This window comes from Ylistrum balloti, unplaced genomic scaffold (assembly GCF_031769215.1).
Source record: "Ylistrum balloti isolate Yb309-2 unplaced genomic scaffold, AGI_CSIRO_Ybal_v1 Utg371926, whole genome shotgun sequence".
NCBI lineage: Eukaryota > Metazoa > Mollusca > Bivalvia > Pectinida > Pectinidae > Ylistrum > Ylistrum balloti.
In genome coordinates this window covers 1,465-18,102 of record NW_026782945.1, presented here as the reverse complement: position 1 = coordinate 18,102, position 16,638 = coordinate 1,465, and the positions used below count along the sequence as shown (strand labels likewise).

General features: G+C 40.0%; 5 protein-coding genes and 1 non-coding gene across 6 annotated transcripts; 4 read left to right on the top strand and 2 right to left on the bottom strand.

Annotated features, from left to right (window-relative positions):
- Positions 1-2,631: 2,631 nt before the first annotated feature.
- On the top strand, positions 2,632-3,186 carry LOC132563925 (uncharacterized protein YmfQ-like). The gene has a single exon (XM_060228682.1). It carries the CDS (start codon positions 2,632-2,634, stop codon positions 3,184-3,186), a length of 555 nt encoding a protein of 184 aa, XP_060084665.1.
- Positions 3,187-7,566: 4,380 nt separating this feature from the next.
- LOC132563924 (putative esterase NocK) lies at positions 7,567-8,331 on the bottom strand. The gene has a single exon (XM_060228681.1). It carries the CDS (start codon positions 8,329-8,331, stop codon positions 7,567-7,569), a length of 765 nt encoding a protein of 254 aa, XP_060084664.1.
- A 35-nt stretch (positions 8,332-8,366) lies between these two features.
- On the bottom strand, positions 8,367-8,440 carry Trnap-ggg (transfer RNA proline (anticodon GGG)). Its single transcript has one exon. It is a non-coding gene; the product is annotated as a tRNA-Pro (tRNA).
- Positions 8,441-11,058: 2,618 nt separating this feature from the next.
- Positions 11,059-12,036, top strand: LOC132563923 (erythromycin biosynthesis sensory transduction protein EryC1-like). Its single transcript, XM_060228680.1, has one exon. It carries the CDS (start codon positions 11,059-11,061, stop codon positions 12,034-12,036), a length of 978 nt encoding a protein of 325 aa, XP_060084663.1.
- A 2,240-nt stretch (positions 12,037-14,276) lies between these two features.
- LOC132563922 (5'-nucleotidase SurE-like) lies at positions 14,277-15,125 on the top strand. Its single transcript, XM_060228679.1, has one exon. The coding sequence runs from the start codon at positions 14,277-14,279 to the stop codon at positions 15,123-15,125; it is 849 nt and encodes a 282-aa protein (XP_060084662.1).
- An 809-nt stretch (positions 15,126-15,934) lies between these two features.
- LOC132563920 (transcription elongation factor GreA-like) lies at positions 15,935-16,408 on the top strand. The gene has a single exon (XM_060228678.1). It carries the CDS (start codon positions 15,935-15,937, stop codon positions 16,406-16,408), a length of 474 nt encoding a protein of 157 aa, XP_060084661.1.
- The last annotated feature ends 230 nt before the right edge of the window (positions 16,409-16,638 follow it).

Below are 16,638 nucleotides of genomic sequence, written 5' to 3'. Positions count from 1 at the left end.
GTCGCTACCGACCAACTATCGTACATGCAAAAGCACAAGCAGATCACGAGCGTTTAAAAACACTAGCGACCTGGCGCAGAAATGTTGCTAGCGGTAAATCTAGACGGTATGTCATTACAGCACCAGGCTGGACAATGGACGATGTAGCACAAAATCCATGGCCTGTGAATCGTTTAATACGTCTTCGAGATCAGCAGTATTTAGGCATAGATCAAGAACTACTTATTACAACAGTTGAGTATATCTTTAATGATCAGGATGGCTTAGTATCACGTCTGTCGTTAATGCCTAAAGAAGCTCTAAGTCCCATGGAACAATCGGAACCAGTAGGAGGTGTTTTGTGGGCGCAATAACGCTAGATGATGTCGAGCGCATGCTAAAACCTTTTGAAGATAGATTAAATAATCTATTTCGTAGAGCTACGCTTGTCGCTGTCCAAGATCAGCACGATACACAAAAACAGCAAATACGTTTTAACGGTGATCAAGATCGCGATGCGCTAGCAGTTTATCCTTATGGCTTTAACGCACATCCACCGCTTGGTAGTGAAGTATATTTATTGCAAGTTGGATCTGATCCAGATGATTTAGTTGTGATTGCAGCAGTAGATAAAAATAGTCGTATTAAAAATCTACCAGAAGCAAAAGTAGCTATTGGTAGCAGTAGCGCTGCGGAATTATTAGATATTGTAGATCGTCTAATTGCAGTTTTGCAGTCAGCAACAACAGCAACGCTGATGGGCAATCAACCTCTAGATCCAGCAACACAAACAACGTTAACGCAATTAAAAACTGAACTTAATACCATTAAGGGGTCAGCGTAGTGCCGCTTAATGCAACATCGCTAGGTTCTGAAATACAAGCAGCCATTAAGGCTACTGCTGATTTTGAACTCGTAACTGGAGCTGAACCACGCTTTCAAGCTATTTGCAATGCCATTGCAACGGCAGTTATTGCTCATATTCAAGCCAATGCACAGGTACCTGCTGGCATTGCTGTTTCAACAACAGGAAGTGCTGTTAGTCAAACTGGAACCACAACGTCGCCAGGTACAGTTCTATGACTGATCTAGCTTTAGAATTTAACGAAAGCGTAGGTTTCTGGGACTTAGTCCTAGCGGACGGCGATACCCTAGCGGGCGGCGATGTTCTAGCGAACGGCGACTTAAAAACGGATGACGGTTTGGCGACCGCTATTATCTTGAGTATCGGCACAGACAGACTTGCAGATGAGGATGATGAACTTCCAGATGGCACAACAGATCGTCGTGGCTGGTGGGGTGATTCTTACAGTGACATACCAGGTGATTTAATTGGATCAAGAACTTGGCTTGTAGAGGGTGCTAAAAATGTTCAGGATGCTACTGCTCGCAGGAAAGATTACACACAAGAAGCATTACAGTGGTTGCTTGATGATGGTATTGTTGCGGGTATTCAAATAGACGTTACTGCAGAACAATTAGAAGCACCTGGCAGTTACCGTCTCTGTAGCTTAATTCAGATTGAAAGACGCGAAGATACACCCCATAAGTACCGCTTTGAATCTTTCTGGAGTGTGGCATGACGATATTTGAAAAGCCAACAATACGCGAAATTGATAGCCGCATTAAGGGCGATATTAATGCGGCATTAGGTACAGAAGGAAGTATTTTAAGAAGACGACTTATTGCTGTTTTTAGTCTTGCGTATGCAGGTGCTGTTTATGGTCTTTATGGTTTTATTGAGCGTTTTGCCAAACAATTATCACCTAAAACCGCAACGGGAGCCTGGTTAGAACTATGGTGTCGCGTCTTTCGTATCTATCGTAAAGCACCTAGCTTTACAGTACGTGAGATAACAATTACGGGTACTGACGGCGCTATATTGTCAGAAGATATAAGTTATGTGGATGAAGATGGCAACGAATTCAAGACTGCCAGCGCTACGACGATCTCTAATGGTTCGGCCACGGTTCTTGTAAATGCAACAGTTGCAGGCAGTGCTAGTAATGTTGCTGCAGGTAGCAAGCTAAGCTTAACAACGACCATTTCAGGTATTGATGGTGAGGCTGTCGTTTTAGATAGTGCAAACAATGTAGATGGTTTTAATTTAGAGACAGACGAGGCGCTACGCGAACGGCTGTTTGTGCGTCTAGCGGCACCACCTCAGGGCGGTGGTGTTACTGATTATCGATTACGCGCACTTGAAGTAACTGGATTTACTCGCGTATTTGTAACGCCAAATTATGGCGGCGTTGGCCACGTAGGTGTCACGGGACTACTTGACGATGCTGACGATATTATCCCAACTCAAGCACAACTTGATCTGCTTTATGGTCATTTAACCGATGATGATTTTTGGCCACTAGGTGACATTATTGTGGTCTACGCCCTGGCGGGCGTACCAATTAATCCCGAAATTGAACTTATTCCTGAATCTGGTGCTGACGAAGATACCGTTAAGGCAGCAGTTATTTCAGAACTTAAAGATATGCTTGCCTTACGTGCAGGTCCTGGTGTCACAATTCGACGTGAATGGATTCAAGAAGCTATTAGTCGTGCCGTTGGTGAATATGGTCATGTACTGCTAGCACCAACAGAAGATGTCACAACAACAAACACAGAAATCGCAACACTAGGAATACCTACTTGGACATGAGTTCAACAACAAGTCAGTACCGTAGTGTTTTATTAAAGCTACTACCTCGCGGTGATGCTTGGGCTAAGTTTCGTGGCTCGCGCTTATATCAATTTTGCGAAGGGCTAGCAGGTGAATTTGTACGTGTTCATAATCGCGCGTTAAAGCTTTGGAATGAACTGCCCTTTAATGAACCAACACATACATTAGCGGACTGGGAAAGCGCTATGAAGCTTCCTGATGCGTGTTTGAGTATTGCACCGACAATACAAGAGCGTCAAGCTGCTGTTAGGGCGCGGTTTTCAGCTGTTGGTGCGATTAGTCAAGGCTATTTAATTGATCAAGCAGAAAAGCTTGGATTTACGACAACGCTTGAGCGTTTTGATCCTGATCGTGCGCGTTGCGGTACAGCACGCTGTGGTACTGCTGTTTGTAGTAAGTCTGATCAAGTACGTGTTCTTAGGCTTGTTATTACAGCAGGTAGTAACGCTTTAGATATTTTGAGATGCCATATCGACAGCATTAAACGTCCAAGCATTCTTATTGTTTACGACGACCGGCGAGGAGGTTAAGAAATGGACCGAACAGAAGCAGAAGGTCATGTTAATAATCGTTATGTAGATCGTGATTTAGCCAGTGGTGTTGAAGGTACAGCCTTACTGGCAACAGATCGTAATCAAACACAAGAAGAGCTTGTCGGGTTAATTGAGCATGCAGGATTGACACCTGACGCTAATGATACAACACAAGTTAGGCAGGCTATTGAAGAGATAGCAGATCAACAAATAGAAACAGCTATAGAATTTGATCTGTATTTACTGGCCTCTAAAGCAGTAAAAGCAGATGCGACCGGCTCTGATGGTGATCCACCAGGTACAGATACCGGTGGCGTTGTTTTTAGAGGTACTCAGGCGTTTGATACAGGCACAATAGGCGAGCAAAATACTCAAGTTCGTAAGCATGGGACAGGTGTCTACCATATTGCTCTACCGTCTCTTGGTCTTCCTAATTCAGTTGGTCATGTGCTGTTAAATGTAGGCATCAAATATACAGGCAATAACGATGTAATTACCATACGAGCAAAACGAAATGCTGCTAACAGTAGATTCGAAATTCAAATTTTAAAATCATATTTATTTAGCGGAACAACGGTTTTAGGTAGTCCTGTCGATTATTCTTTTTGGTTTCAGATCTTTTCAAGAGTTAGGGATTAGAAGATGTATAGGTATGTACAGCTAGGCAGCAATCGTCAAGTTATTGGCTCTCTAGAGCAATTTTGCCACTGTTTTTAGTGTTAGGTCTGTTATGGGATATTGTTCCATTTCTGCATAAACAAAAGCACGATACAATCAGTTATTTTATGCGGCAATGGACACATGACGGTTGGTTTATCTTGCCTTTGTTTTGTGGTGCTTTATGTGGACATTTCTTTATTGCAGTTGATTTACCCTATGCAAATCAACGTCTAATTGCTTTTGGTGTCATTGTGTTGTTGTCGCTCGTCGGTAGTATTTTGTGCTGGCGATTTGATGTCACACTTAATACGTTTGTATCAGCTTGTATTTTTATTGGTGCTGTTATTTTAGGGTCTCTTCTTTGGCCAAATGAGGTACTTAACTAGATGGCAATACATAACACAACATTCTCTACTTTAAGCTCAGGAACCAGGGACAGCAGAGCCGACAAGGGTGCAATCTACTACCTAGACGGCAATACGACAAACGGTAGATTAAATATTGGCTCTAACGCAACCTGGCAGGTTGGAGATAATACACATATTGTCTACGATGGAAATCCAAATCATTCTTTTATGGCTGGTACTGTTGAGGCGACAGGGCTTGTTTTTGTTGCGAAACCTAATAACGGTAGAGCTGACTTTGCGGGGGCTAGCGGCGGCTTTACAGCGACAGATATTACGTTTGTGTTTTTGGGCTCAGGTAGTGTTTATAGTCATTTAGAAAACGCAAGGAATCAGTTTTCAGGTTTTGCTAGATTTATTTTTGATATGACCTCTGGCAATGCCTATGTGCAGTTTGCTAATCGCGAATACGCAAACGTTACCCTCGATGTAAAATCATCCAATTCAGCAACGCTAAATATTTATCCAGCTCGTAGTCACAGCGGCTTTACCTCTTTGCCCGCATTTAGAACTAAAAATTTTACTGGCACATTAGTGTTTTTAAAAGGTACACAAAGCACGTCCCATGGACGGATTTACGATCCTGTCTATGAGGGTGTGGTAAATAACTTGTTATCGTTAAGGAGATCGGGAGGTGGTAGTTCTAATGATCAAAAAGAATATTTTACGATTGATGTAACAGTAATTGCGCACGATGATGCAAAAATACGAGTAACAGATAGTACCAATACGGAGCAACACAATAAAAATCTAACAGATGCTAATACAAAAATATACGCCAACGATGGCACAACCGAGCTAGCTTATTATGCTGGTAAAAAAGTAATTCCTTGCCTAGTAAGAACAGTCGGCGATACGACCTCATCAGCAAGAAACCAGATTAGTTACTTAATCAGAAGAGCGGGCTATCAGGAGATAAAAGTTGATAACCTAGCAATGAATAATCCTGTTGTAATTAAAGAGATGCTAGTAGATGAAAAATGGAGCAGTACTGGTACGATTGCGGAAGCTAATAATGCGAGAGTAGCCTATGACGAAATTCAAAAAATATTATCCACAGATCTTACGCTGCCAGGCGATTTGGTTGACAGGTCTGGCGACACGCTAATTACTAATAACCGCAACTTGGTGCGACTAGCCTTGCCAGAAAACCCAACACAAGCAGAGATTGACACGTACAATAATGCGGCTCCAATAAGTTATGACGCAGGCACAAACACAATCACAATTAAAACCGGAGCGACTAATACAGATTATGCAGACGCTAGCTTTGACGGTTCAATAGATTGCGGTACAGGAACTTTTGCAGCAAACGGTGTAACGGTTTCTGGGGTTATTGAGGATAGCGCAGGTGTTCGGGTGGTTGTATCTGTATCACATGAGGGTGCTTTTAATATCTTAGCTCAATCAATTGACGATCAAGATAATGTAACTGAACTAGCATTTGCTAGTAATGTAGATCGTATGGTCTATACAGTGCCACGTGACCGCACAATTAAATTAGCAATCTGGTCAGAAGGTTACGATGTTCAATATCGCGAATTAAGCACAGAAAATGGCGGTGTTCGCTATATCGCAGAATTGACCGAAAATGATGCAATCGATACGAATCTAGATGTTAGTGCAATCCTGACAGATATAAACGTGTCGTTAGCAACGAATCAATATAACGTTACATTTAATACCGCAGTATCGTTAAATATTGAACAAATTAAAGCTGTTCTTCATCAAGTCTTAGGCAGAGAAAATAGTCTACGTGCTAGATTAGCGGTAGGTTCTAATCCATCTGTAGAGATTCAATCAGATGAAATTACGATAAATCGTCCAAGTGTCTTTTTACGACGTGATTCAGTATTAGCCATAACAGATCGAGTTGAATTAAACGGCTTTTTTAATACAGATAGTGCAACTGCTATTGATAGTAGCTATGTCCTAAATCCGTCATCTACAGATGGTACGTTTGTCTCGTTTTTAACCGTAAAACCGACGCTTGATCCAGCATTATTAGCTAAAGAAGTAGAAGTAAAACTAGAACATCGTTTCAATAACCTACAACAACCAAAGATAGGATAGGAGAAAAATAATGAGTAGAGGAACGATTGCACAAGGCAATAATATTAGAGAAACGTTTCCAGTGTATGATTACACAGGAGCGTTAGTAAATGCAGATAGCACGCCAACCATTGAAGAGGTGCATGTCGACGGGACTGCAACATCTTTAACAACAGGTGTTAGTCAGTTGCAAGACACTACCCCTGCAAGCATTACAGGTCTGTATCAATTTACAGTAGATTCAACATCGTTAAGCGTCGGCTCTCATGTTTCAATTCTTGTAAAAGCAATTGTTGATGGCAACGTAGCTCACGCTGTTTACGATTACGAGATTGTATCTTACGCAAATCAGGTACCACGTATCGGCTAATGCTGTATCGTCCTGGCAATACAATCCGCAGGTTATTTTATGTGCGCGGGGTTGATGGTAAGCCCATTAACCCCGACGCAACACCTGTTATTGCAGTATTGCGTAATGAAATAGAGACAACAGTAGTAGTAGCGCTGACGCAATTAGATGTGGGCTATTTTGCTGCGGAACTAGATCTACCAGATAACTGGTTACAAGGTGATGAAATCTATTTAAAGATAGAGGCAACAGTATCTGGTTATGTGGCACAAGAGTTATTACATGTTGGAACGATTAATACGATCCAAGTAGATGAAGGCGAGGTTGCGCAAAAGATTCTTGAAGGTGGCTTGCAGGATGCTTTAAACAACGCTGCAGCAGAGGTTAAAGCAGTGCAAACACAGATATCTGGTAAGAAGACAATCGTTATCCAATCTCCGATTGGTGTTGACAAAACAATCACAATAGTAAAGGGTGATGACTATCATCACTTAGAAGGTAGAGCCATAGATTTTCACGAATCAACAACGGGGGAATTTGGCGATTTATCAGGATCAACGATCGTCTTCAAGACAGACTCTGTCGAGGTGGCGGGATCGACATTTGAGGGCACGAATCCAGAGACGAAAGCGACTGTATCTGTATTAAGATTTGAGCCAACAAAAGAGCAGACCGCATTGTTAAACAGTAGTCAGTATGTGGTAAAAATTACACGATCTAATGGTCATGTGACAACGATAATAGAGGGTAGATTGCGGGCTAAATTTGCACCCTAAAGTCAAGGTATTTACGCCTTTTTAAGTCTCTAAATGAGACAAGAGTAGTTTCTATTAAGAAACGTTTCTAAAATTAAAACGCCGTTTTATTAATTTACAATACAAGCATAAATAAAATTTCATATTTATGACTTACTTACACGAAAAAGTTGCAAACCTCGTGTCCCCGTACAATGAGGATCTCTGTCTCTTCACCCATAAGACCACTATTAAAATCTTTGGTTGCCATCAAACTAAAACCTGTATCACAACCACCCTTAGATAACCAGCGCGAGACCTCATCAGCACCTAAGTCATAAGAAACAACTTCATCTTCCGTGCCATGAACATGTACTAACGATACAGGATCCTGGCCCAAACAATCTTGAGGGTTCAAAAAAGATAATCCTGCTACAACAACAATACGTTTGAACAACTTTGGATATTCGCAAGCCATTCGATAGGCCATATAGCCACCGTTAGAATGCCCAAGTAGAACAACATGCTGAGGGTCTACTGCCAATGTTGCTTTTGCCTCTTCAATAAGTGCTGTTAGATATACAACATCATCAACTCCTTGACCAAAATAGTCACAACATTCTGGCGTCGCGTTCCAAAATTGATCACCATCTGGATTTTCAGTACCTTCAGGTAGCAACAAAATAAAATCAGCTATATCTACACGTCTTTCTAATTGAAAAATAAGATCATTAAGACGTGCAGTAGCAGAATAACCATGCAAAAGGATAATAAGTGGGTAACGTTCTTTATGGTCATATTCTCGCGGCACAACCACCTCTGCTGGACGTAAACCACCAATAAAAGTAGGTGCTTGAATAGGTAATTGCTCAGTCTGAAAAGGAGAGCTACAGGAGGACAAAAGAAAACATAACAATCCAAGAAGCCTTAACATACGATTCATTTTAATAAGAGTCCACTTAATGCATACATAAATGGTCGGGGCGACTGGATTCGAACCAGCGACCACACGACCCCCAGCCGTGTGCGCTACCAGACTGCGCCACGCCCCGACATACGTAATATAATAAACTTACTGAATGAAACTAGCTGGCAACGTATAAACGTATAGAATTTATAATATAACAGGTTACTTTTTCACCTACTATACCCATTCACCACAACGTCAAATATTGCTTAATACAAACCACCATTTAGATCTAACTCGTAACCAAAAACGTTGGTTTTTGATTGCGGTTATCTCTATATTAACTTTTCAAACCTTAAATACATATGTTGTCTTTAGCGGCAATGCACAAGAATTACTAATTGATGAACAGTTATTTAACCAAACGGCAAACAATATAACCCAACAGCACACGTTAGCAACTAAAACACAATACGGTACATTTCGTAGCTATTGGGTACCTATCTATCCATTATTTTTAGCAATCATTAAAACAACACTAGGAGAAAATTTAAACCATATACGATTTATCCAAGCGCTCCTAGGAATACTCATTGCTTGGTTGACTTTTCTCATTGCACGCAATGCTTATGACAACCAAATCGCCTTTCGTAGTTTTTTGATAACTCTATGTTACCCATCTCTGGTAATGCATCAAATAACACTTTTACCACTGACCCTGCATACATTTTTTATTGTGCTGTTTGTCTATTACATTCAAAAATCAGATTATTTAGCAGATCCTTGGTATACACTAGCAGCAGGTTTATTTGCTGCAGCGGCGACATTAACACGGGCCGAATTTTTAATCGTACCGTTTCTATTGATCATTGTCTGTTTTTGTTTTACAAAATGGAACGATGTTCGCCCATTAAAATCTTTGGGGATTATTATTTTTCTACTCGCTTTTTTTCTTGGGTTATTTCCTTGGCTAATTCGCAACTATATTGTTCATCAATCCTTAGTTCTACAAACAAGTTCTGGGCGTTCTTTATGGGAAGGGAACTACCCAGGAGCCTCTGGTGATGACTTTTCACGTTGGTTATCGAACAAACCATTACCGGACATTGTCAAACAAGAGCTATACCGTTTTCCTAATCAAGAACTAGCCTGGGACAAAAACCTACGAGTAGCGAGTTACCAAAGTATTTTGGATACCCCTAAAGAATCGTTTCTCCGTGGTATTCGCCGTATTGGTTATCTATGGAATATTGAAATTCGCCCTTACCTTTGGGCTTTTACTAAAAGTAATCATCTCCACGTAGAAATCTCACAAACCGGAATATTTATCATATTACTACTTATTTCCGTGACATCATTTCTATTACTGCTTTATACCATCATTGGCCTACGTAGCTCACCGATAACTATTGTAACGGTCTGTACAATTGTCTTTATTGCACACTTAACAATTATTGCTTTTATTGTTAACGGAAACTCACGCTACCATCTACGCTATATACCTTTTTTTTCCATTGCGGCAGCAATCGTTAGCCATAAAAAAATCAACTTCAAACACTGCTACCATAGTTTAAAACAGCAGCCAATACATATATTATTAACCTTAATACCTATAATAGTTTTTGTACTCAATATCTTATTGATTAATGAGTGGCACCAAATCGCAACATTATTATTTAACTAATCTAAAATTCTCCGCCGCTTCATCTGTTGATGACCAAATATAAAGATGCCTGTAATCAAACCACTACTGCTCAAAAAAAGAAGTGAGAACATCAGCATAATAATAGACCCCTTAGAACTCAATAAAGAGACATAAAGCATCACAACACCAAGCGTACTAAAAAGTCCTAAAAGAGCGACGACACGTACATAACTAAGACACCCATAAATAAGCTCACTGCCCCAAAAAACAAGCTGTAATAAAGAATAAGAACTAGAACCAGCAGTCCGTTTACCGGCTGGAAGATAAACAAGCTCATAAGAAATGCCCGAGAGCTGTGTTAATAAACCAAAATGTGAACACGCTTTAGGATAATTAAGAATTTTTTGCGCATCTGCTGCTAGCATCACACGAAAATTACCAATACCATCGACAAAATTTTGCCGCGATAGTAGGTTGAGTAAATAATAAAAACAGCGTGATCCTAGGTTACGCAAAAAATGGTAAGGTCTTTTTTGGCGAACCGCTAAGATGCAACGTTTTTGTGTCTGCGCCTGCTGAAAAAGATCAGATAAATAGTCAAGACGGTCTTCTAAATCACAATCAACTGTCGTAATAAAATCACCTCTAGCTACTCGCAGGCCTGTTAAAATTGCTGCACATTCTCCTAAATTCGTTTGGTGCTTTATGACATGAATATGGTTATCGTGCTGCGTAAATTGTGTGATGAACTCAACAGAATCATCTGTACTTGCATCGTCAACAAAAATAAGTTCATATGCCACCGAGATCTCAGCAAGTACTAGTTTAAGCTGTTGATAGAATAAACTAAAGATAGCTTCTTCATTATAAACAGGCACTATAATAGATAGAACTGGCTTTGTTACATAACGTGTCATAACTAAATACTTTAGCGACGATATAACTTTTAAACAAAAAAGAATATACTGGGCGTAAGTAAGATAATGTCAACACACTCTATTCCATTTTTTGATTTCACACGACGCGCAAGTTTACTACTAGCAGAAATAGATACCTATAAGAAAAAAATCCTGAATTCAGGAAATGCTCTTGACGGACACTACACACAAACATTAGAAATGGCATTAGCTGAATACTTTGGTATGCAGCATGCTGTTTTAATCGGTAGTGCAACAGATGGTCTAACACTAGCAATTCATAAGCTTTGTGCAGACCGCAATGGAGCCATTCTGACTTGCGGTCACGGATTTGTTGCACAAATTATGGCCAGTCACCGCATCCAAAAACCTGTAATTTTAGTAGATTGCACGTTAGAAACAGGACAAATTGACACTAATCACGTCGAAGCTTGTTTACGTAAAAACGATATTGCTTGTCTTTATGTTGCAAGCCTTCATGGTATCGCAGCACCACTTACAGACTTACGCAGGCTCGCTGATCAATATGGCATTCCAATGATTGAAGACTTTGCACAAAGTGCTGGTGCATCTTGTGAAAAAGGTCTTGTTGGCACCTATGGTAATTTAAGTGTCACATCTATCTACCCAACAAAACCTTTAGCTGGTATTGCAACAGGAGGAGCCATTTTAACAAACCATACCGACCATGCTGATTGGTGCCGTCGTGGACGCTTTTTTGGTTTAGATGCTGGCTATGCAAATGAGCCTCTTGTCCATGCACGTATGTCAGAATTATCTGCCGGCGCTGCTTTGCGGGGTTTATCCTATTTTGAAACACTACGATATGAACGAGAGCAACTCTTTAAACGCTACCAACAACATTTAGATACAACTTTTCACGGCCCACGCGCCCTTCCCCAAGATGGCTCTGCCTACCATCACTACATCATTTATGTTAAAAATCGCGACAACATCCGTAAACAACTGCAACAGAAAAGTATTGGAACAGGAACTTACTTTCCTGTAACCCTACTGGAACACCAGATGTCTTTAGGCCATATTGAAACGTTTGAAGAGATACCTAATTGCTATTTTCATGCAAAACATAATCTGGCACTACCTTTATGGGAAGGTCTAACAGAGGCCCAAATAGATTACATTTGCGAAACTGTGCTTAAAATTGCGGAGCCAGCTTAAGACGGTTTAAGTTAGACGATCTAAAGCTGTACGCACAACTTCAGTAGCAATCTTAGGATAACGACGAGGATTAAATACCAGATTAGACATCGTGGCACACTCAAACGTACAACGACAGCGAGTCTGCTCAATATACTCACGCACATTTCTGGCTTGCTTACTGTTCATCACACGATGAATATCATATTGGTAATCACGTAGATTACCAAAACTATAACTTGTAAGCTTATTCTCTTGATCTCTTGACTTAGGTAACGTCTCAATAATTTCGCATGGATCAACCATACCATTATGACGAACCACAATAAATTTTTGCCCCGCATTGCAAGGATGTATAAATGTATGATGGCGATAAGTTTCTAATACAACTTTTTGTTGCTGTCGTGTAAGCCCCTGTACCATAAGACCACGAAGGCTAAAAGGTTCTTTTTTTTGCTCCGCTTGTAAATAGGTACATGCTTGTTTATAAATCTCTGGATCAACTATTTTTAAGGTTGCATCTTTTGGTAAACCACGTGTCAAAACAAGGTCACGATAGTCTATAGGTAAATGGCGACCTAGCCAACGTAAAATATCAATAATACGATCCTGGTTTGTTGACATCAAACATGTTGTTGTATGAATAGAGACATTACTAAACCGTTTTTTTAAACTTGCAGCTCTATCAATCGTGTCACATAAGCGTAAAAAACCATTAGGTGTTTTACGTAGCTGGTCATGACGTTCATCCAAATCATCAACAGAAACACAAAAATTCAAATGAACGCTACTTGGCAAAATATTTAAAATGCGCTCAGTTTGGGTAACGATCTTCTGTGGTTGATAACCATTCGTATTAACTGTGATATGTGTCAAAGGATTATGCTGTACAAATGCATTAACAATCTCAACCAAATCTTGTCTTAAAAAAGGTTCACCTCCCCCGATGGTGAGTTGAACAAGGTGGTTGAAATGTCTAGCTATTTTTTCTATCTCCGCAAGGGTTAAATCACTACGACCATTGTCTTCTAATTCCTGCCAATAAAAACAATGGTCACAACGTGCATTGCAAAGGCTTGTCACAAATAAAATGAGATAGCTAGGTTTTGAATGCCAAGACGCTGTAGCAACACGAGTAGCAGCATTGAGGAAACTCAATGTTTACCCCACGCGAACATCTTACTTTGTATAAGACTAAACGTTCCCCAAATAGCTCCACAAAAAATAATAATACTATTGAGTGGATAGACAACAAGAAGACTTAAAGCCATACCAGCACCATACAATTTAAATGCAAACATAAATAGTGGCGAAATACTGATGATAAAAAAGCTATAGGAAAAAATAGCAATACCTAACGGTAATAGCTGCAAAAGCCATAAAGCAAGAATAGTTATACTTGCGATGGCAAGTAAACGGCAGACAGCTTCTTGAGATGTTGCGACAGTCGAATCAAACTGTCGCCGCTGCCAAAATAGTTGAACCCAAAGCTTTGTACGACGAAAAAATTTAACAGCATTAGGTAAAAAATGAGGAAAATGATGTATGACAATGAATTCTTTGTCAAAGTTTACATGGGTCTCATTTAAAAGCCGATAACCAAATTCATAATCTTCGACATCAGCATCTCGGTAGGTTTCATTAAACCCTTGAAGAGTATCAAAAAGTTGTTTGCGGATAACACCACAGCAGGCTTCAAAACATTCCATCTGCGTACCAACCGTATTGTAATATGCCATAAGCATCGCTTTATAACGAGGGAAAAAACCTGGATTAGCCGGTTCCTTAGCATAAATCCCCATCACCGCATCAACATTATCTCTCAAGCTGTCAAGTTGCTGTTCTAATCTAGGCCAAGTTGTCTTTGTTAACATCACATCAGCATCTAAAAACCAAAGGAAAATACCTTTAGCTGCTTGCGCACCACGATTCCGTGCTACTGCAGGTCCTTGATTGCAATCTAAAGCAATCAAGCGTGCTGCTGGTTGCTGCTCAATAAACAACTGAGCCAACTCAGAAGAGTGATCACAGCTACCGTCATCAACCAAAATAAGCTCGTTATGAATAAAAAAAGACGCATCGACAGAGTGCAGTAACTGCCCAAGTGTCGCCTCAGCATTAAAAAAGGGAATAACCATGGATATAAAAGGACGTTCTACATACTGCATGACTGCTAACCTAAGCGTGTTACGACTCAATCTATATTGTAAAATATGGCACACAAATTTGCGGTCGTCTCCGAAATAACCTATGTTTAAACCATGTCTGCTATTATTCTCATTTCAAATGATGATGGTTATCGTGCCAATGGTATCGCATCACTTTTAAACTTTGTTCAAGACTTAGGTATAACCTATACAATTGCACCAGATCAAGAACAAAGTTCCTGTGGCCATGCACTAACCTTACACCGTCCCCTTCGTGTTACAAAAGAAGGCAAACACCTTTGGTCTGTCGATGGCACACCAACAGATTGCGTTCATTTAGGTCTACGCAGCACGGTTCTACCACAGCAACCAAAACTTGTTTTAACAGGTATTAACCATGGTAGTAATTTGGGTGATGAAATTACCTATTCCGGCACAGTCGCAGGGGCAATGGAAGCCTGTCTACTGGGTGTACCATCGATTGCCTTTAGTTGTCTCTCTGCTGGTCATAGTCGTAATGATTTGGAAGCTTTACGACTATGGGTTCATCATATTGTGACCTACGTCCTTAAAACTGGTCTTCCGAAAGGAACTTTTTTAAATGTTAATTTTCCAGATCCACGACGCAGCAAAATAGAAGGTTTACGTGTGACAACGCAAGGCACTCGTGTTTATGGTGCAGAAGTTGTTGAGAAATCAGACCCACGAGAACGCCGTTATTACTGGATTGGTGGCGATGTCATCGATCAACCAACTGAACCAGGTAGTGATGTCGAAGCAATCGAATCTGGTTTTGTCTCTGTAACGCCACTACATTTAAAATTAACAGACCATAAAATGGTAACAGCATTAAAACAAACGAATTTAGAATGTAACCACCTGGCATCTAGTTTACTATCAAATAATGATATATCAGACTCTCTACAAAACTTAACCAATGTAATTCCCTTGGAGAGACCTTGAATTCACTACTCAAAAAACCACTTACCTGGTCACGACAACTTTATGATTGGGTTGTTAATCTTGCCCAGCGTCCAGCAGCTAGCTATTTGCTCGGTATCGTATCGTTAACAGAATCTATTTTCTTTCCTGTACCACCAGATGCCATGCTTGTACCTATGTGTGTTGCTAAACCAAAGCGTGCTCTTTTTTACGCAAGCGTATGTCTCATTACTTCTATTATCGGTGCATTAATTGGCTATTATTTAGGAACCGTTGCCATGGACACCATTGGTACTTACATTGTGAAACTCTATGGTTTAGAAACAAAACTAGAAACGCTATTTACGTATTATCAAGATTATGATGCTTGGATTGTAATAATTGCGGGTTTTTCGCCAATTCCTTACAAATTAATTACGATTTCAAGTGGTGCGGCAGGCGTTAACCTGTCTGTATTTATATTAGCGAGCATTCTAAGTCGTGGTGCAAGATTTTTCTTAATTGCCGGCTTACTAAATTTTTTTGGTGACCGAGCAGCAACATGGATAGACCATCATTTTGACAAAATAACGATTGTTTCAGCACTTTTACTTATCGGGGCCATTGTATTAAGTACACTAACTTAATACATTATCAATTTGTATTTTTGTAACGTATACGAAAATACAAATTGTGCTTTTCAAATTTAGAGTAGCTAAAATAATAGTTATTTTTAACTTTTGGCATCGCCATCCAGAATTGTCAAGTAACGACAATTCAATTTTTTCAATAAACAAAGACTCTGCAAAACATAACAAACAAAGCGGAGTGTTCTAAGAGGTCTTTTAGATATGCAACGTGTACCAATGACACCAAATGGCTATCAAGTATTACAACAAGAGCTTGAACAACTTAAAAAAATTGAACGACCAAAAGTCATTGAAGATATTGCTACTGCTCGTGCACATGGCGATTTATCAGAAAATGCGGAATATGATGCAGCAAAGGAACGCCAAGGTTTTATCGAGGCACGCATTCGTGAACTAGAAAGTAAAATTGGTTTAGCCGAGGTCATTGATCCAGCAACAATCAATTCAGATAAAGTTGAATTTGGTGCAACCGTTGAAGTAATTGATCTAGATACCGACAAAAAAAACACCTACACGATAGTTGGTGATGACGAAGCCAATCCCGACGAAGGCAAAATTAATGTTTTAAGTCCACTTGCAAAAGCATTAATCGGCAAACGGGTTGGAGATGAAGCTGAGTTTCAGGCACCTGGTGGTGAACGGGCTTACGAAATACTTAATATTACCTATGGCTGACACAAATGATATTTCCTACTTTTAATTAACGTCTGTTTAAAAGGAAACATTCATCATATCGACACGTAAACATGCTCTGGCTATCTTTACTGCGACCTGCGTTACGCTTTTACTTGAAATCCTTTTTCCTAAACTAATTCGGCTACATGCTTTTTGGGGTAATTTATTTGAACTATTACCTTATTACTATCTTGGTATGAGCCTAGGGGCACTTATTGCTTATTTCATAC